This window comes from Anopheles marshallii, chromosome 3 (genome assembly GCF_943734725.1).
Source record: "Anopheles marshallii chromosome 3, idAnoMarsDA_429_01, whole genome shotgun sequence".
Lineage (NCBI taxonomy): Eukaryota > Metazoa > Arthropoda > Insecta > Diptera > Culicidae > Anopheles > Anopheles marshallii.
The window spans coordinates 2,211,833-2,233,345 of NC_071327.1; the positions used below are offsets into that span (position 1 = coordinate 2,211,833).

Sequence of the window (21,513 nt, forward strand, 5' to 3'; positions counted from 1 at the left end):
CCAATATCGTTAAACATGCATCAAATCTATAAAAAGGCAATGAAGAACGTACAGGAAGCCTTCTACAAACACTTCGATTCATTGTATCCCCCCCGGCAGTGGATCGCGATGGTCTGTACGTTTCTTTGGTCTTTTATTTCCCCGGCCAATCTAAATCGCCATCGGCAACTCCAACGGCGCCAACCGCGCTTCGAAACCATTCGGGCCGGTTTACAAACACCGTAACCTTAATTTGGTGGATCGGCGCATCGGAAAGCGGAACCGGCCAGCGGTTTTGGAATCGGATACCACACGATCCAGTGAGGCTACGCCACTGCCTGGACTGTGTGACAAAGCAAGAAGCTTCGTAGCATTGTTTAAACGTACCTAAAGGAAACAGTTAAACATATCCCTTACACTCTTAACCATAGCGAAAGTGACTTCATCACCAAGTAAACACGTCCCGTGTTTCAGGAGCTTCTGCACTGATACTCGACTGCGGTTTCTCCATCCGCCGCAGGATTATTATTCGATTAAAAAACAAACACAAAATCATCACCTTGAACCGATCGCAACACAGCGGAAGGAGTTTTATCCACAAATTTGTTTTCAATTCGTACCGGATTAGTATGGTGCCCGTATGGTTATCGATTCCGGTAGCAGACACAGCGAAAATTGTGTTGGCAAACACTAGACGATGCGCTTCTTTCACTGCCAAGGTGAGCTGCGTGTGGGGAAGGCATGCGAAGCATATCGAACCAAATTGCACCTAATTAAGCCACATTAGCTAAGCCCCGCGCACGTACGCGGAGCGGGTTGGATTTCCGAAATCGAGAAGATCAATTTAAAGTATTACCATCTTCCTAACCCTTTCACTGCGGAACGAATCGTGGTCGTTTTTAAAACAAAAACTTTCCTCTTGATTCGTTGATTATTTGCAAAAGGAATACCGAAGGAAAGGCCGAACGTTGAATGGAGTTTCTCTAAACGTCTAGCCTATACTTAATGTGGTCATCTTTTGCATTAGCAATCTTGTAATTAAGTTAATTTGTCTACCGTAGGAAAGATGTGTGGCTGTGGTTTTTACTGCATCCAAATATTTGTTTAAAGATATTCAATTCGCTACGCTTCGTTAGTCAGTTTGCTAACAAAGCATTACTATCAGCATGCATCAACCCACCAAAACGAGACGCATTGATCGAAGACGTTAATTCCTCGTAACAGATACTTAAGCTGTGTACATTAACAACCCACTCTTTCAGATTTTCTTGATAAATCGTTTGTGTGTGAGTGTTTTTTTTCTCTATTCATTCACAAACATTTTACTTCCTCGCCATAAAATGGAAACTACGTCGTCAAAGATTGACAGTCGATTGGTGTGGACTTTCGAACGTATTTCGAAGATACCTATCGAACGAAACCGGAACGTGTTCATGGTAAATACGTTTTTTTTTTTTGTAGAGGCGGCACACAATCAATTCGACCACCGTTTCTGCTGGTCCGCCGGTACTCTCAAACTTTTGGGGACCTCCGAAAATTAATAAACAGACAAATGTGGCAATGTGCGTGGGCAAGCGTATTTGCATCTGAAGTATATCCAATGGGTAGGGGCTGTTGTGCACCCGTCGACCGTGGAGTTGCAAACCATCATAGCCTTAGATAAGAAGTCATCAGTTCGTCATGGTCTCCATGCGTTTGCAGAAGGTACCGGGGGGAAGGTGTTGGAGGTGTTGGCACAACACAAATACCCACCAGGATAAACAACCTCGCTAATGCTTAAACACAATGTTCGATGAGCTGAAGATTAAGCGATAGCCTAACATGCAGCAGGGCATTCCATTTTTTTCTTCTGAAGGTGATGACAGGCAAACATACTTTAGAAAACAAAAAAATGGAGAAGAAAAAACAAATCACCCCGATGGGAAGTTTCATTTCATGTACCCGAAGGCAGATTGATGGAAGTGACCGAACATGTGCACCTACGCACTTTATGTGCTTTTTGCTTTTGCATGTCACGATTTCATTGTGATGGTAAGATGTTTTCTATTCTTCGTAAGTTCAATCAAGATGCACATAAAACGTTTCCTTCCACGCTATCTAAATTTCGGCATGCTGAACGAATTCCAGTATGTGCAAGATATACGCACCAAACTATGCTCGTCTGTTGGTAACTGTAATTGACCACCTTGTGCCGAGGGTTAAGAAAGACGATCGACAGCTGATCAGCGCGAGTGTGTTTCGTAAGCGACCCTTAAAAGGCGGCATGCTAACTAGGAGGTAGCCGCCATTGCCACTCCGGAGGCACCCAGCGATCCGGTGTTTAAGCTTCTTTTGCGTGTTGTTTGTTTAACGATGGAGAGCGATGTGGGGCTTATTGTGCATTGTGCTTGATATTAAATATCACGCCACCGCTTCTTACCAAAATCAATAGTAAAAAAGCACTGGTTTGCTTTGGCGCTCCCACCTGTACATAGTGGAGGATGTGTTAATGTTGATTAACGAATGCTTGGCAATCTCATTGAATGATAGTTCCATTATGCTCATATGCATAAACTACCTCCGAACTCGTAAACTCTTGCGTTCAAAATTTCAAAGTAAACACAGCGATACGATCTTGAAGCAATGACCGTAGTGTGTTTCTAGTGGAGCTATTTCGTAACAACTGCTTTAAAATTCACCTCCATGATTACAGTTCTTCATATTCATCTTTTTGACAATTTAACTTTAGTAGATTCGGACTCTCATTGACTAAATTTACTTGTGTTCCGAGCGAACACTAAACCACCGATTCGAATCCAGAAGCTGATAAATTACTAAAGTACAATTTGCCTTCCTCTCTCTTCCATTTCCTACAGATGTACGGTAGTGTTGTTCAACTCAAAAAAGCTGACCCAGAATTTCCTGCTCAACACAGCGAAGAAGGCCATCACTGCCGTCGCATACTCAGAATGTGGTCGGTATCTGGCAACGGGCGAATGCGGTCACAATCCCTCGATCAAGGTGTGGGAGCTGGACGCGTCCGGCGGCAACGGTGGTGGTGCGATCGAGAACGGTGCCGCCGGTAGCATCGTGGCAGAGTTCTCCGGCCACAAGTACGCAGTCAGCTGTGTGGCCTTCTCGCCCACGGGCAAGTACCTGGTGTCGGTTGGCTCGCAGCACGACAACATCGTGAATGTGTTCGACTGGAAGGCAAATCTTAAGATCGCCTCAAACAAAGTAACGGCCAAGGTGGTGGCGGTTAGCTTCAGCGAGGATGGCAACTACTTCGTCACGGTGGGCAACCGGCATGTAAAATACTGGTATCTGGAGGGTAGCCGCAAGTATAAGGAACCGATCCCGCTGATGGGACGAAGTGCCATCCTGGGAGAGCTACGAAACAATGACTTCTGTGCGGTCGCGTGCGGTAAGGGAGAGATGGCCGAGAGTACGTACGCAATCACGCGGAACGGTCATCTGGTCGAGTTCAATGCGCGTCGTTTGCTGGACAAGTGGGTGATGTGTCGCACCAATGCGGCCAACTGTATGGTTGCCAGTACAAAGTACATTCTCGTCGGTTGTGCCGAAGCCATCGTGAGGTAACTATTATTGAAAAGCAGCAATACGAACGCAATAGTAAAACATTGTTTTCTTTCCCCTTTCCAGGGTATTTAATGCTGAAACGCTAGAATACATTACCACTCTGCCGAGGACCCATTTCCTCGGTGTGGACGTAGCGCAAGGGGTACACATCAACCACATGATGGCGGTACCACAAAACGCAAAGTATCCCGACACTATAGCCATCGTGTACGACGAAGCTCGCTCGAAGGTGACGTGCGTGTACAACGACCACAGTCTGTACATCTGGGACCTGCGGGACATCAGGCGGGTGGGCAAGAGCCAATCATTCCTGTACCATTCCGCCTGCATCTGGGGCGTCGAAACAGTGCCATTCAGCTATCAGCAGCTCAAGCACAACGCCAACGGGGGCGATACGCTACCGTCGGACTGCTTCATGACCTGCTCGTCGGACGACACGATACGCGTGTGGGACGTGGACAGCTGCGAAACGAACGAAGTGTACCGGAAGAACATCTACAGCAAGGAGCTGCTCAAGGTGCTGTACATCGACGACGAGCTGAATTTCATAAAGGATACGGACAATCCGATCCACAGTACGGAGAAAAACTCAAGCTACGATGGCCGCAACGGAGTGCGCTGCATCAAAATCAGCCCGGAAAGTCGGCAGCTTGCGACGGGCGATCGAAGTGGCAACATTCGAATCTACAATCTCAGTAACCTTAAGCTCATCACGACGATCGAGGCGCACGATTCGGAGGTTTTGTGTCTGGAGTACACGAATGATAAAATCGACCGACGATTGCTGGCCAGTGCGAGCCGGGATCGATTGATTCACATTTTCGATTGTGAGGCAAACTATCGTATACTGCAGACGTTGGACGATCACTCGAGCAGTATCACTTCGGTACGGTTTATCGGAGCCGGCAAGCAGTTTCAAATGGTGTCCTGCGGTGCAGACAAATCCATCATATTCCGCCATTTTCAGAACAATGTGTTTCTGCGCGGTAATAACTGCTCTGGCAAAAATACACTGTACGACATGGAGGTGGACAGCAACAGTAAGCACATTCTTACGGCGTGCCAGGACAGGAATATTCGCGTTTATAGCACACAGAACGCAAAGCACACGAAGACATTCAAAGGATCCCATTCGGACGAGGGCAGTTTGATTAAAGTCAGTCTTGATCTGAGTGGCATCTATATTGCGACGTCATGCACGGACAAAACGCTCAGTGTGTACGATTACTATTCGAACGAATGCATGGCACGAATGTACGGTCACAGTGAGCTCGTTACCGGGCTAAAGTTCACCAACGACTGCAAATATCTTATATCGGCTAGTGGGGACGGGTGTGTGTTCATCTGGCAAGTACCACATGACATGATCGTTACGATGCAAGCGCGCCTGTCACAGCAAGCGCTTCGGTCGGGCATTCAGCCTATTCCACGAACGCTTCAACCAACGAACCCCTTTACTGATGCCATTCTAAACCACCCGCAACCAACGCCGGTGCCGAACAATGCTGCTATAAGCGTGTCAGAGTTCGGATCACCACCCAACAGTGCTTTTCTGGTCGATGATGCTCCAGTCACTCCCGGGTATCGATTTTCTGACGTGGGTCAGCTACCACAATGGGCCAAAAGGAAACCATCCGAAGATTTGCAGTCAAATTCACCTGTACTCGGCAGTAGTCCTAGCCAGAGCGGCAGCAATTTCGGTGGCCTAGCACCGAAACCCAGAGGTCGCTGGGGTCAGAAAGGTGTCGGTGGACAGCTGGAGGATCCATTCGATCTAAGAAATATCGTCGAAAGTAGTCCGCTGGGCACAACGTTTACCACGGAGCAGCGACAACCGACAACACCAACACCTCCACAGCCTGTCTCTGGTCATCTTACGCATCCACCGGCAACTAACACACCCACTTCCGGATATAATAGCAGTGGCTCAAAAGATGTTTACAGTAACGCCTACCTCAGTGAAGACAGTTCAATCGACAGTGGACGAGAAAACCGACGGCCGGATCTGAGCTCCTTCCTGCACAAGAAGATCACCGAAACGAAGGCATTGAACAGTTTAAATTCGGAATCGAACACCGAACACGACGGTGACGTGGAGGATATATCGGATGGTGAGCGAACGAGCTCGGACCATGGCATGGTGTATTATCCATCTGCTGCACCATCGACTCCAACGTATGTGTTGCTAAACGGCATTGCTTTTCACGTATAGCATTTAGTTAACTTTTTTTTATCAATTACAGTGATTTCAAGATCAACGATGTCGACACAAACGAGCTACGCAAATCAATTCGTCGCCAGAAGCTAGAAAAGCAAGGCCTTAGTCTAGCGGCCCAATTTCAGAGTGCCGCGTCAGGTACCGGTACGGGAACGTCTGACGACGAAGATGAAGGATCTACTCCAAGCGGTGATAATGCCGATCGATCGCTTGCCTCAACGCTGGGAGGAAGCTCGGAAAGTATACCTCAACAGGCATCGTCCACCTTTCTACAAGCTGTCCTTGATGGACCGGGAAGCCTATCCGATCGGGAACGTTGTAAGTATTCGGAGGTTAGCGTTTAAATAGAACGTGTTTTAATGTTATCCTTTTTTACATTCCACAGCACAAGCGCGTAAAAGCATGAGCGCCAAGCACAACAACGATGCAAAGATTACGACCAGCATATCGAAATCCTTTGCCAACAACAAAAAGGAGGAGTTGATGAAAGTGATCAACGAGGCAAAGGCAAAGCTGGAGAATGTGAGTATGAGGTGTTTCCTCAACACCCGAACTGGCCCCCCGAAAGTTTCTTCCAAAACTCACTCGAGAGAAGTACTTTAAATGATTAAGTATACTGTGCCCAAGGTTTTGTGTACTTCATTTCGCAACGCATGGGCTAGACATGTGTTAAAAATTAATTATATTCCTTTTAGTGTTATTGATTGTTTTCCTTTTTTTCTTCTGTTTTTTTTATTGTTTGTGTGTGGGCTGATTTCCTCATATTAAAATTATTTATGCATTTGTGTGTTTTTTGCGTGCCTCCTGCTGCATTACGATACCATCCTCTCCTGCTCATAAATAACTCCATTTGGTTAAACAACATGTATTTTCTAGGGGATAATGTTTCATAATAAGCGTCCATTAAATTATGCTCAATTAAAGGTGAGATAAGTGTGTTTCCTGTTTGTCCGTCCTACTAATTGCGGCATTTTACCTTTTAAAATCGCTCACTGCATAACTGCACACAAGAGAATTGCTTATAGGAGTTAATGTGTGACCCAGTGCAATGTTTTAAACACACTTTGCAAAACTGTGGCATCACCGAACGGCACTGCAAAGCTTACAGTATTATAATGACTGTCCCTACATTTTAAACCTATAACTACTATAATGATTAATGTGTGATGGCATGAGCGCTCTAACCGTATCAAGTTATTCTCTTCTTGCTTCCAATAACAACAGAATGGTTAAACCATTGCTTCTATCAAAGGCTTCGAAAAACCTCATTATGCAAATATGTTCATTCTATTGCAACTTGAATGGTCTACAAAACTCGGCCCTTGGTGTTTCTGTCCACCCAGAAAGCTATCAAAATGTCATCAATCAAATGAAACACTGGGCTGCTCCATTCTTCCCATGTTGCAATCCATTGTGCAAGTTCGTTTCATGCCACTTTCGATCGGTAATTAATCCATTCCGGTTGCAGTTTGCAAATGTTCCACCCACTCGTGGTTTCTTTTTTACGTGGTAGTTTATTGCTTCCAATGAACACTAGGGGTAGGACACTAAATACGGATTTGAATGTCTGCGAATAACCAAAATATAATGATTTACGATGCAAACAAGACTGGCCCTGTATCTCAATTAAAACAGAACGTTTGCAGCGAATGTAGTCGTTCTTTTGGAACCTAGGTTTTTGCTCTGGAATTCAATGAGTAACAAAACTTGGAAATGGATCGTAAATACGTACAACTTGTAACTTTCCCGCTTCCCTTACAAATCTCACTCACATAAAATATTCTTTTATAATAGGGTAAGTTCTTCTATCAATACGAAGAATTACACAATTGGCAACAATGTTAACACTAATGTTTTCTTAATTTCCACTAGCACTAATCAAATCTCTAATCGAACAATTATTCCCAAATGTTTGCAGGTCGGCTACCGATCCGGTTTACGCGCTAGTCAAAGTATATCCGATTTGAGTCACTCGATGAACATGTCGGGAGCAAGTCCAAACCGTACGCAACGGATAGGTAAGAGTTTCCAGTTCCACTTACCATTTGCACACTCCACCCTTCATTCATTTCCACTTCATTGGTGTTCAGGTTTATGTTTGTTTTTTGTTTCTTGTACTAACATTTCACCTCACGACCAAGCTGACTAAATGTAGTGAGTTGTGTGGCCATCACGGGCTTACTGTGCGTGAATTATTCACTCTTTTTTGTTTTGATTCACTCCTTTTTCCAACCATTGGAAAAATTTAACGGTAAATTCAAATGAGGAAAAGCTAAAATTACGCAAAAAGTTTCGCACTTGTTTGGTGTAGGAGCAATCGATTGTAGAAAGTTGGCTATTAATATTAATTACTAAAGTATTTCAACTACTACTGCCACCGCTAGACGATCTACACTTTGAAACCATTCTGAATTAATTTCATTTCAACCCGAAGCTCAATTGAATGCCACATATTTTGGTTCGTAACGTTCAACTTTTTTCGTTTTATCCAGTCCAGTGTGTGTTTGGCAAGCCCGTACTTTTCGAAAAATACCCTTCTTTCAACCAGCAAACGTATTTTCTCTTCCCTATTTTCCATGCCGCGCTCATTCGCTTTACTTGTTCGACTGATTTTTCACACTACGGTAAATGGTACATGGATATATGGTTGGGCTATGGGCTCTTACACGATTTTTCATATGTGGGGTACATTATAATGGACGGTTGCATGCAAATGTCGGTATTTATACTTTAGAAGTAGATAATAGTTCAGGTTCCAGAATGTACCCAGCAGTGTCCGGTACTTCCGGACCTTTCGGAGGGTCTGCAACGCACATAAATGCCGCCAATTTTCTTCACAGTGCTGCCCCACGATCAAAGCTTGCTCAAAACTGTATGCTTATGAACCAAATACAGCAAGAACTTCCACCGTATCCGCGAGGTGTTGGAATTTATGAGCAACCTACCCGGCCAGATAAACTGGATCTAGTTGAGTTACCCCCAGTGCCAGCCGATAAGCTGCGGAAACACCCTGGCATATTGAAGAACTATAAATCTTGCCCCGTTTCACCCGTTCACGAAGAACAGGAATGGTCCAGTCCTTCGAATCACGACGAATCATCGCACAATCAGCAAAAGACACACGATCGTACCGGTCGTCATGGGCAGATGCGTCACTCGATGTACTACGAAGATGCGAAAACGATACTGAGCATGATACATTCCGACACCGAGAAGATGATTCGCGAAATCACTAGCAAGTACGGAGATCTGGATGATATAAAACCGACTGCAAAGGTAAAAGATGGCGAAAAACCAGCATTGGCGCCAGCACCTTCCACGGAAACTGACACGAAAGCAACCACTTCTCATGACCAGCACGAGCACGGGTTTCTATCGGAAGATGAACCGAACTTTAGCTCCGACTCGCTGGAAGATTGCAGTCTCGATCTGGACTTAGAGCGACACGGTCAACCGGTACCACCAGCAAGAAAAAAACACTGTGCCAAACATAATCCGGCCAAAAAGATGCAACTCTCACTGCCAAAACGATCCGTGTCAGATTACTTTATCTACGATCAACCACCGCAAGGTGCACCGTACGAAATTCCTTACCGAAACGTCTCGCTTTCTGACATTCTAGATGATGAGGAAGCGATCCGGCAGGCGGAGAATCGGTTCCTCGAAACACAACGACACTCGAGCGCTAGCTTCTTTCTGGGCCAGCAGTACCCGACACGGAAGAGTCAGGAAAGCATCCTTTCCGATGAGTTTGGAAGTGGTGGTGTTAGTTTTTGTAACAGCATGGAAAGTATTCTTTCGGATGACTCCGAGTGCAAGAGTGCACCGTTGGAAGTGCTGTTCGGGCGCATCCGACGAGATCATCTGAATCAGGTTGGACATGGACACGGAGCTGGTGGTCGTAATGCTTCCAATTTCGAGTACAAACTCGAGGGCATTGGCTGTGCTACTTCAAAATCGTACGGCTCGAGTCCTAACGCAGGCAGTGGCTTCGATTACTATATGCAGGGTAATTATTTCCATGCGACCGCCACCGACAGCAGTTATTTCGGTATGGTGCACGACAGTTTGGAGTACGGCGGACATGAGCGTCGCTCAACAGTTCGTCAGGGAGCACCCGGAATGCCCACTTCGATTAGTTACCCTCGGTTTTTGCCCAGTCTGGCGTCTGCCGGCACAGCTCCACTATCCACCGGAAGAGAAGAGTTACTTTTCAATGAAACATTCGAAGAGGGAGAAGATTTCATACCTTCGCTAACATCAAAAGCAGCCCAGTATGGAGGTGCCACCGTTAAAAGCCTCAGCAAAGACTTTGCAAACCAACGGAAACAGATGAACTCAAATCCACTCTACAACTGCAACGATGGCAGCAATAGTGGTGGGAACGGGGATCTGTTCATTCGTAAAACTCTCAACGCCACAAACCAACACCATCAGATCACCCGGTCCGACATATTTGGCACGGAATCGTCCGTTTATGTAATGAAGAAGTCGTGCAGTTTTGAAATTGAAATGGGTGGCCGTCGAATAGCGCGAAATTCCAAAAAGTTTGAACAAAATCTGCAACGCTTCGAGCAGGAACGACAGCAATCGAACGATCGCTTCCACCATCAGCAGTTTGGTGGAACACTGGAGATGGATTACGTACCACACAAACCGCCGGTTGCCCATCGTCGATCGGCCAGCATGAAAGGTCGCGGACGAGTACGCTCCAAAGAAAAGTTCAACACGATCATTGGCCAGATATCCAACTCTGCCGGTCAATGTGACGAAACGGCTATGATCGACGGCAAACTGCGTGATTTTGTGAGCCGGGATTTTGTGATGCCACCAAAGTCTGGGGACGTTATGTCTGTGTCAGTTGGTGGAGTACGCCGTGGTGATGTTGGTGAGGAAAAGTCTTTCGAAGTGTACGTCGCAGAGAAAGGCGTAAGTGAGGATGATAACATGGATAGTTTAGAGTTGCTCTCCAAGGCAAAGAGTGCCGCTTGTGTTCGGAAGGAGAACTCTACCGATTCGCTCGAAGTCAGCGTCCCACCAGTCGAAGGCGTCACGGAGATTGGAGTAGAAGCGTTGGAAGGGATGGAATCAATCGAAGACGACGATGTGAATCCCGCGGATGAGGCTTTCGTCGCTGAGGAAGCGTTAGAATTAGCAAAGAAGAGTCTCACCCATGGAGCAACAAGTGAGCTGGAAAAGTTAATCGATCGTGGACTCCTAACAAGTGGTGAATACAATCGTTTTCTTGATATTGAGAAAAAGATCGATATCATTAACAAACTCGTGGAGCTGGAGGAACGTAAACTCGAACAGGAACGCACGGCCAAAGAGTATCGGATGCGCCCGTTCGATTGTGATCCACGCCAGAAGGGTTACGTTAAGAGTTTGACGGAAAACTTTGATCGGTTGGCAAAAGATGCACAGGAAGAACTGGAAAATGAGAAAAGCTGGTATCTGGCAAAAGCTCGCATGAAGCGCAATTTTAGTCTGCCGGATGTGCTTGATTTTGGTGCGGATTGTTGTTGCCGGCAGCATGGCGGCAAATGCTGCGAACAGGAAGGCGAAGATTGTGGATGCTGTGGTGACGGATGTGATGCGTACAAGCAGAAGGACGAAGAAGAACTGTCGGAAAAGGAGGAAAACTCGATGGCGGCCGCTGTTGCGGCAGTTGCTGCTGCCGTCGCTGCCATTGGGATGTCGAACAGCGATGAAGGTTTCTATGACTTTATAATGTCAAATACTAGCTGTTCCTATTTTGTTGTTACGTTATCCACTCTTTGGTTCAGTTTTCACTTTCCCATTACCTTGGGGAAAGTGTTTGTCAATAGCGACAGTTATTGTTTATGTGTTTTATTCGTATCACACTTATTTGCATTATAAAGTTTAAATGAAGAATTTTCAGCAGTGTTTCGATAAGTTATTCGCTTTCTTAGTTTTTGTTAATGTATTTTAATTCTACGTTTCACGCTTAAAATGATTTCCGCTTCTTTGTAGTTGTCCATTTTGCTTCTTAGCTGTTTAACGTACTGCTTTTTGGGTGCTTTTTGGTGTAGCTGAAAATAATCCTCAAATTTTGACACGCTTTGCTTTGATTTGCCACCGCTAGTCATCCACCAATGTCTCAGTCTGCACCACATCGTCAACCTTTCCCTATGGAACGAATTCGGGTGAAGGTCGGGTGAAGATCGCGACTGATCTTTCGATAATGCCCGTAATCATGTTAAAAAAAACGGCAAATATCTAATACACCTCATACTATACTGTAAACCTCCCGTACTGGAACGGAACGTGTCGCGCCAATCCATTCTTCGGATTAAATGTCGGTTCAAGTAAAATCTCGCCCTGCTCAGATAAAGCTTTCGGTTATATTGCATCCAGCATAGCAGCAAACACCATCGTAATCTAATTCACCTCTGATCTATGTAAACTTATCATTCCGTAGTATTTCATGTATTATCACTCAATAGCCAAACTAGTCCGTTCGTTGTATATAACCCAAGCTGTAGCTGTACGTTTACTTTCGTTTTGCACACACTTAGTGGTTGAAAGTGAATGATATGCCCAAAAGGCTAACGTTAAATGAATTTGTTTTTCTTTTCTTTTTCTTCTCTCTCTCTCTCTCTATACACATGATGGTGTGTACGCGACCGTTGCGTATCGAACGATGGTGAAAATCAAAATTAAATGCCGCCGATCCGAAACGCAAATATTCCCGTATCTATTCCCGCGTACGAAACAAATCACAACCACCCGCAAAATAAAAACCCCCGCCCGGGAATGTTCCTTTGCGATACAATTCCATAAACAATGCAACATAAACACACACATCCACACACACATGCAATACACATTTTTCTGGCAACATGTACACATACTCCAAATCGAAATTGTTGTGTAGGCGGTAATCCCCGAAGCTTAATCTCTGCGCAAGATAGTGAATCTTCGATTAGACGTGCTTGTTCGCTTAGTGATTTGAGTATGGGAAAAGGTAAAGCATTGATATTTTTTTGTTTATTCTTCTTTTACTATTTCTACTTCTTTCTATCCTACTGAGTTCTTGTGTTTGAGTTTTGTGAATTTGATATTTTTTTAAATGAAATTTTATACATTTTTTGTGTTATTATTGAAATTTCAATTTTTTATTCAATTTAATTTATCTACGTCAATCATTTCGCACGTATTCTATTAATCTAATTTTGTTTTTCATTTGTTTTAGTTTTTTACGTTTCTACTTCATGGACAATCATTCCATTTTGCATGAAGGTTTTTGTTTTAATCTCTTAAATACTATTTTATATTGTTTCAATATATATTGATGTTCTTTCCATTTCTACAGTTAAAATTTGTTTTTAAAATTTTAAAAGTTTTCACTTTTCAAAATAAAATTGAGTATCTTTTTAAATGTTGAGCCTTGAAGAATACATGTTTCATAGTTTCTCTTATATATGGAAATCATTTCGTTTACTGACTTGTTCACCATGTTGTAGATTTCAAAGAATAATACATTTTTTTTTTCTTTCATGAATTTTCTTTTTCATTGTAATGGCATGAATTTCTGCTCTCAATGGGTATTTTTGGCATATTGTTGTGTATGTTGGCTTAACGACACTGCACAGGTTACAAATCTCCCAATCAATCGACTACTGGCAGTGGGCAGTACAAACCATCGGTAAGCAACAGAAATACCAGCACACCGATACGCAACACGCCCAAGCGCAGTACCTCGTCGGTCGGTAAGGGGGGTGCATCACTGTCTACAGGCATGGGCGTCCGTAGTGTCTCAGTTGGAATGTTGAACCAAGCGGTATGTATTTCTTCTCAGTCAGTGCAGCGAGAAAAATGATGCTATAGTGCTTATTTTTTGTCATACTTACAGAGTGACTCGGAGGCGGAACCACCAAACTCACGAGGAGGTTTGTTGAAACCAACGATTTCGTCCCAAAACAAGATCAACGGAACGGGTAATGGGACTGGTAATGGCAGCGGTGGTAAATACATTAACCCCCGCAGTGCAGCTGGAATCATTAATCGACGAAAAGGTCTACAAAACGCTTACAGCAGTGGTAAGTAAAATGGAAGCAAATGCTTGATAGCGGGATATTAATGAAGATCTTCTTCTCCTTTGTAGTAAACATCTCATCCGCAGGACAGGATGAATCTAGCTCGGAAGAGTCGCCCACCAGTACAGTAAGCACGGTACCGACGAAACCGGCCGTCCCACCGCGTCCCCGAAGCATCGCCTTCGAACACAAACGGATAGCTAACGTGAACACTAGTCTTATAAACGTGAAGAAAACGGTTACCGTCGGTGGTACTACGACCATTCCTTCCGAGTCGACAAACGGTAGCAGCGGTGGTATTAACAATGCCACCAACAACGGAGCCATCATGCCAGTGAAAGACGCAGATCTGGACAATGCAGACCGTATGTGACATTCTTTCAAACATCAATGAAATAGTATGAATCTAATTCTATGCTCGTCCTCTTGCAGTTACCAACCAGCTTTGTACGAACATCATCAACCAACTCGTACAAACGACCTCCACCGTCATACAGCTCCACCAGCGGCTAAAGTCAAACGATGAGGCGAGCATCAATGGGCGCAACAACTCACTGATGCTGAAAGAGCTCGAAAATGCCGTCATAATGACACAAAATATGCTCACCAAAGTCACCAATCGGTATGTAACGAACAGAAAGTTTGAACATAACAAACTGCAATTCAAACCAAACCCATTATTGTAACTCCATTGTCGATTGCAGCAATCACAACGATGGTATCAACAACAACAACAGTATGAGCAATAACACAAACAATCAAATCATGTACGAAAAATGTGTCGACATGCTCAACCAGGTGCAAAAGCACGTGAACAACAACGGCTAGGACAAAAGCAACCGGAAGTGGTAATCTTTAACATTGTGTGCGTATCCTGCACAATAGTGCAAGACACAAAAAGGATGTGCAAAAATGCGGAAACATTCCCCCTTCCGGATAAAGCTGTCAATTTTGTTCGTAAGACAAAACAAAAATATGTTTGTCTCTAGCAGGTGTACGCACCGAATAATAGTTTTTACGTTTTATTTGAATGAATTGTTCTGTGTAGTAGTTGCGTATTCGATGTAGGTATTACAGGCTCTACGCGTAGTATTGTCTAAAATTGGACTACATTTTACATGTGTCAGTACGATCGCGATCGAATCCAGAGGAAATTCATTAGTCGATGAAGATATATCAGCGCCATATCTAGATTGAGTTAAATTAAGAAACGACGAAAAGCAACAAAAAAAAACAGCAAACACAAAGACATATGAAAAACAACAAGTTTTATATGGTAGACTTTCCTTCCAAACAAAAAGCGCCTATTAACTAACGAACAGCAAGCAAGTTGCTTAAGTTTATCCCTCTAGCTCGTAATATCACTAGCATATTCATACGGTTGTTTGCCAGCAGTCGGAAGCACGTTTTATAACGATTCTTTAATCTTTTGTTTCCGTTGTTCGTCCAACACTAAATTAACGATGAGATGTTTAGCGTTAGTTTTTTCTTTGTTAGCCAAGCTTTAGGCAGTTTGTTGAGTTGAAGGATTTGCAGATTGCGGCAGATTAGTGAGTAAAATAATAGACAAAAATATCCATGCATCTACGCCGTCCAAATGTGTGTTTGTTTGTTTTAGTCGCGACTTGTTAGTGTATTTGTTTGAACATCAATCTCCGACCCTAGCCGGACACCGGCGGTCGGACAGATTTGGTTAATATAGCGATGGATGATTGAAAGATGAAGAGGTTCGAATGGAACTCGAAAAGCAGTAGTCGTTAATCTCTCAGTTTTGTTCAATAGCATCAATGAAATTGCGTTAAGCGTTTTTTTTTGTGGCAAACGGTTAGTTGAACGTTTTCCCCATCCCTCCATGTGCGGCATCGCGAAGCAAGCGAATGCTGCTTAAAATATCGGGTACACCGAATCGCACTTTAAATTGTGTGCCGTTTGTGGTAAAATCCCGTCTTAATGCAAACTTTAATAATCGATAGTTCTTACAGCGGGGACGAAGTGTTCATGTGAGAGGGAAAAGGGCCTCCGTTTCAGTCAGTACTAATATTTAGCCTAATCAATCTACACAACCCACACAAACACACATTAAACCAACTATTAAATCATATTGATTTACTTTCCCCGTTAACGGAAAACACTAAATCATAATTAACCGCACTACTATTGCCCCCGGGGGACTCGTCCCCGAGGGTCTCAAATGAATGGATGGGAATGTGGTAAACGAGTAAGGAATTTAGCAAGGAATTTAATGTTTAATCAATGTGCTGTGGATGATGTGACTATTCTTAACAAAACTGGTCAGGTCGGATGTAGAAGCGAAGGACATGCGTGTGTGTGAGTAGTGTATAAAGTAAAGCAGTTGTGAGAGGTTTAAACCAAGAATTTGCTGTACATACATGCTTAAACGAACGATAAATCTTGTATTTTGTATTCCCTTTGGTTCGGTTTCCCCGTTGGGAGTGTTTGAATCACTAACTCTAAACTCCAAGGCACACACAGTAGTGTAGGAATCGTTCGGACTAGATCACAAAGCCAGCTAAAATGCGGTGAAAATGTGTACATGAGAAAAGAAAACACTCCATCAGTGTGCAACATGAGAAGTACTTATTTTACTGGTTTGAAAGTTAACTAAAAGCAATGCGCTACGATACACAAACCAACACAATTGTCTTTCCAAAATATGATGCAAACGTAACCTCATAACTATTTTGTGAGCCCCCAGCTCTAGGGTAAAACGAACAAGCTGCAAATTAACCGAGGTACCTTAACACGGTAGATCACACTCAATCGCAGCGGTTGAGCGAGTGTAACAACAAACGTAGCAATTAAAAGAGGAAGATACAAACATCCATGTTCCCGGTTTGCGGGTCAAATAGTTAGTACATGTGAAAAAGTATTTACAATTGAACGATTTCAACCCCTACACACGCATGACGGTAACGCAAACGTAGAGAGGTTCTATTTTGCAGAGTATGAGAAAGGCTCCGTGTCAATGCACTTTACATGAGGACATTGGTGGTTTAGTATAGTCCGTAACATGGGGCTTACAAAAAGCTTATGGATTATGGATTATCTATCCAACTGAGAGCTGATCTTGATACAGCTTAAATGACCAGTCTGCAGACAGGATCTCTGGGTGTGACCGACAGCAGTTAAGAAGCAGATAGAACAAATCATACATAGACGGGTAATACGACATAGTTCTTCAAGCTTTATCGTGCAACTCTCTTATTAACGTTTCCACGTTTAGCCATTGTCATTCCGTGAGGTACTTTGTCAATATTAAAGTCTCAGCGTAAAGTTTCTGGATAGATATACATCCAGCAGGTAGAAAAATATCGTTTCTAGTACACCAGATTCGAAACACCTGTTTAATCCATACAAAAAGCGCCTCTCTAGACTACCGCGTCCAACTGCAATGAAATTTTAGCATACCATGCACATTTTTCCAACCCTGCTCGGTGTGTATATCTCCTGTCTAAAGTCTTTAGATATTCCTTCAAAGCCGTGGAACCGCTGGATGTTGTCAGTTTTCAATGCCAAACAAAATAATCTAACCGGAGCCGGAAGCAGCAAATCGAAACAGTAGTACATCCGAACTAGTGGTAAGGTTTAGGAGTGAATGGAATTACAATTAAGCGTGCAACACAACACTCCACACAGTAACGAAGCGTTTTGGTGGCTATATATTTCATATTAATGCAAACAAACCGTGTACCGTACCGTATATTAAGATCTATCGCTATTGCTCTGCATTAACTACATCAAGTTATAAGTACATATATGAATAATTATGATTATCTCCTTTCGTTAATCCCGTCGTTACTACTTCACTCACATACACACAAAAAGCGTTGCTCTCACAAACGGGCCAAAGCTTTACTAAGCATTCGACAGAGCTGTTAATAACACAAAACTTACACACTTATCCAACACAAACACATCGACATACGAAGGATTTTCGAACGGGAACCATACCAGAACTGAATATAAAATAAAACTGGGGGGTTTCTAGAGTGGGAAAAAGAGCGTGAAACCCCATTACAAACTATGCAGGAATTGTCATAGTCGGAGTAAAAACAAAAAGGAAAAACGAAACAATAAGCGTTGGGAATGTGAATTCGAGTGAAAGTAATTTAATTTAACCATACTGATCATGAATACTAAAGCCAACGCTAACTTTTGACAACCACAGATAGAGGGAAAGCAGAAATGGATACCGAGGGAAAAGAGTTGAGGAATGATTGTGAGAGCAAGAAATGGAAATATATTTAAAAAAGCAAATACAAACAAACAAAAAAGACAAGAAAATTAAAAACCAAAACCTTCCGCTAAACGCTTATCAGGGTGCGCTATTGGGTGGTATCATTATGAAAGAAAACACTAATGTGGCTTTGATACGTTGGTTGCGCTCTAATAACACCTTTTTACTGTCCCCAAGAGTAACAGCTTACCAATACGGTCGGTGGCCGCTCTTCACCAATAAAAAAGTAACAGCTTTTCTGCTTCTGCGCTGATAGTTCACTAATATCGGTTGGTTCTCTGCTTTCGATGATCCAGCGATCGAAAGCTAAGAGAGCCACACAATAGCTGCCGAGGACGAATCCCCCCACGGAACAGGTTCCTTGCACACACGGGCGATGGCAAGGAATCCTGTCACTTTGGGTCCGGAAAATTTCTCCTTACAAATAAGGTAGGTTGGGTACGTGGTATTGTAACAAAACAAAAACTGCTTCTTCTCTATTAAACTACATCAACAAAGTTTTGCTACGTGCACTAAAATGTAAATACTAAAAGTTTTCCCTCCCACAAATACGCGCACGCACCCACTCGTTTGAACGTTACCGTGTTAGACAATAAGCAGCAGCAAGTGTACATAAGTGTATAATGTTCATTAATGTTAATTCAATGGTGTTAAACTCCTTCCAACGAATATACACATCCTGCGTGGTAATAAAATTCTTCGGCGCCTTCGGATTCCACATAAAAAGAGTTTAAGTAGCATTACTAAGGAAAGAAATGAAATAGTACAACCACTACGAAGGGATAATTTAATATAAAAATGCAATAAGCCTGTTTATGAGCCCGCAACTAAGAGAGAACACACACATGAAGCGATCGACCCCGAGTCACAGGAGATCATCCCGAATAGCCCCGCCACTTGTCCAACAGCACGTGGTGGATGTGATACCAGGAGAGCATCCAAAACACGAGGTAGCATTAATTAATTTTCCGTGTACATTTAGCTGTTTCGCTCTCGCATGTTATCATTGAGCGTGATAGAAGATCTCGTGATAGTTTGTCAGTATTCGATAGTGATGGGACATTTCACCACCGCATACTATCAAACTCGTGAGAACGATCGCCTAGTGTAAGTGAGCTAGATGAAAGGGAAAGCATCCTCCATCTCTCTCAAACTCCCCGTCGACTGATGCCGAAACTCCATATAAACGAGCCGATTTCTGGATTTCCGATACCAGGAGATCATCTTTCTAGGAGGTGACATTGATTCAGCACCAGCGTGCATAAAGCTGTACCGCTCTGGCATGTTATCATTGAGCGTGATAGCAGATCTTGTGATAGTTTGAGAGTAAACGATAGTGATGGGCAATTCCACCACCGCATACTATCAAACTCGTGAGAACGATCGCCTAGTGTCAGTGAGCTAGATGAAAGGGAAAGCATCCTCCATCTCTCTCAAACTCCCCGTCGACTGATGCCGAAACTCCATATAAACGAGCCGATTTCTGGATTTCCGATACCAGGAGATCATCTTTCTAGGAGGTGACATTGATTCACCTCCAGCGTGCATACAGCTGTACCGCTCTCGCATGTTATCATCGGAGGTGATAGCAGATCATTCTAATAGTTTGAGTGTAATCGATAGTGATGGGACATTTCACCACCGCATACTATCAAACTCGTGAGAACGATCGCCTAGTGTAAGTGAGCTACATGAAAGGGAAAGCATCCTCCTTCTCTCTCAAACATCGCGTCGACTGTTGCCGAAACTCCATATAAACGAGCCGATTTCTGGATTTCCGATACCAGGAGATCATCTTTCTAGGAGGTGAAATTGATTCACCTCCAGCGTGCATACAGCTGTACCGCTCTCGCATGTTATCATTGAGCGTGATGGAAGATCTTGTGATAGTTTGTGAGTATTCGATAGTGATGGGCAATTCCACCACCGCATACTATCAAACTCGTGAGTACGATCGCTAGTGTAAGTGAGCTACATGAAAGGGAAAGCATCCTCCTTCTCTCTCAAACTCCCCGTCGGCTGATGGCGAAACTCCATATAAACGAGCCGATTTCTGGATTTCCGATACCAGGAGATCATCTTTCTAGGAGGTGACATTGATTCAGCGCCAGCGTGCACATAGCTGTACCGCTCTCGCATGTTATCATTGAGCGTGATAGCAGATCTTGTGATGGTTTTTGAGTATTCGATAGTGATGGGCAATTTCTCGTGAGTACGATCGCCTAGTGTAAGTGAGCTAGATGAAAGGGAAAGCATCCTCCTTCTCTCTCAAACTCCCCGTCGACTGATGCCGAAACTCCATATAAAAGAGCCGATTTCTGGATTTCCGATACCAGGAGATCATCTTTCTAGGAGGTGACATTGATTCAGCACCAGCGTGCATAAAGCTGTACCGCTCTGGCATGTTATCATTGAGCGTGATAGCAGATCTTGTGATAGTTTGAGAGTAAACGATAGTGATGGGCAATTTCACCACTGCATACTATCAAACTCGTGAGTACGATCGCCTAGTGTCAGTGAGCTAGATGAAAGGGAAAGCATCCTCCATCTCTCTCAAACTCCCCGTCGACTGATGCCGAAACTCCATACAAACGAGCCGATTTCTGGATTTCCGATACCAGGAGATCATCTTTCTAGGAGGTGAAATTGATTCACCTCCAGCGTGCATACAGCTGTACCGCTCTCGCATGTTATCATTGAGCGTGATGGCAGATCTCGTGATAGTTTGTGAGTATTCGATAGTGATGGGCAATTCCACCACCGCATACTATCAAACTCGTGAGAACGATCGCCTAGTGTCAGTGAGCTAGATGAAAGGGAAAGCATCCTCCATCTCTCTCAAACATCGCGTCGACTGATGCCGAAACTCCATACAAACGAGCCGATTTCTGGATTTCCGATACCAGGAGAGCATCTTTCTAGGAGGTGACATTGATTCACCTCCAGCGTGCATACAGCTGTACCGCTCTCGCATGTTATCATTGCGCGTGATAGCAGATCTTGTGGTAGTTTGAGAGTAAACGATAGTGATGGGCAATTTCACCACTGCATACTATCAAACTCGTGAGAACGATCGCCTAGTGTAAGTGAGCTAGATGAAAGGGAAAGCATCCTCCATCTCTCTCAAACTCCCCGTCGGCTGATGGCGAAATTCCATACAAACGAGTCGATTTCTAGATTTCCGATACCAGGAGATCATCTTTCTAGGAGGTGACATTGATTCAGCGCCAGCGTGCACATAGCTGTACCGCTCTCGCATGTTATCATTGAGCGTGATAGCAGATCTTGTGATGGTTTTTGAGTATTCGATAGTGATGGGCAATTTCTCGTGAGTACGATCGCCTAGTGTAAGTGAGCTAGATGAAAGGGAAAGCATCCTCCTTCTCTCTCAAACTCCCCGTCGACTGATGCCGAAACTC

The 21,513-nt window shown here is 43.8% G+C and overlaps 1 protein-coding gene across 1 annotated transcript in view; it reads left to right on the forward strand.

The window, feature by feature from the left end:
* The window catches only part of LOC128715968 (uncharacterized), a 55,177-nt gene extending 40,513 nt beyond the window's left edge, over nt 1-14,664 (forward strand). The window contains exons 3-15 of the mRNA XM_053810891.1: nt 2,835-3,554; nt 3,622-5,733; nt 5,802-6,094; nt 6,162-6,298; nt 6,653-6,700; nt 7,695-7,794; nt 8,511-11,489; nt 12,675-12,764; nt 13,393-13,580; nt 13,653-13,839; nt 13,905-14,201; nt 14,269-14,458; nt 14,541-14,664. Of these exons, the coding sequence (XP_053666866.1) occupies nt 2,835-3,554; nt 3,622-5,733; nt 5,802-6,094; nt 6,162-6,298; nt 6,653-6,700; nt 7,695-7,794; nt 8,511-11,489; nt 12,675-12,764; nt 13,393-13,580; nt 13,653-13,839; nt 13,905-14,201; nt 14,269-14,458; nt 14,541-14,664 (7,465 nt within the window). The remainder of the gene's footprint in view (nt 1-2,834; nt 3,555-3,621; nt 5,734-5,801; nt 6,095-6,161; nt 6,299-6,652; nt 6,701-7,694; nt 7,795-8,510; nt 11,490-12,674; nt 12,765-13,392; nt 13,581-13,652; nt 13,840-13,904; nt 14,202-14,268; nt 14,459-14,540) is intronic.
* The last annotated feature ends 6,849 nt before the right edge of the window (nt 14,665-21,513 follow it).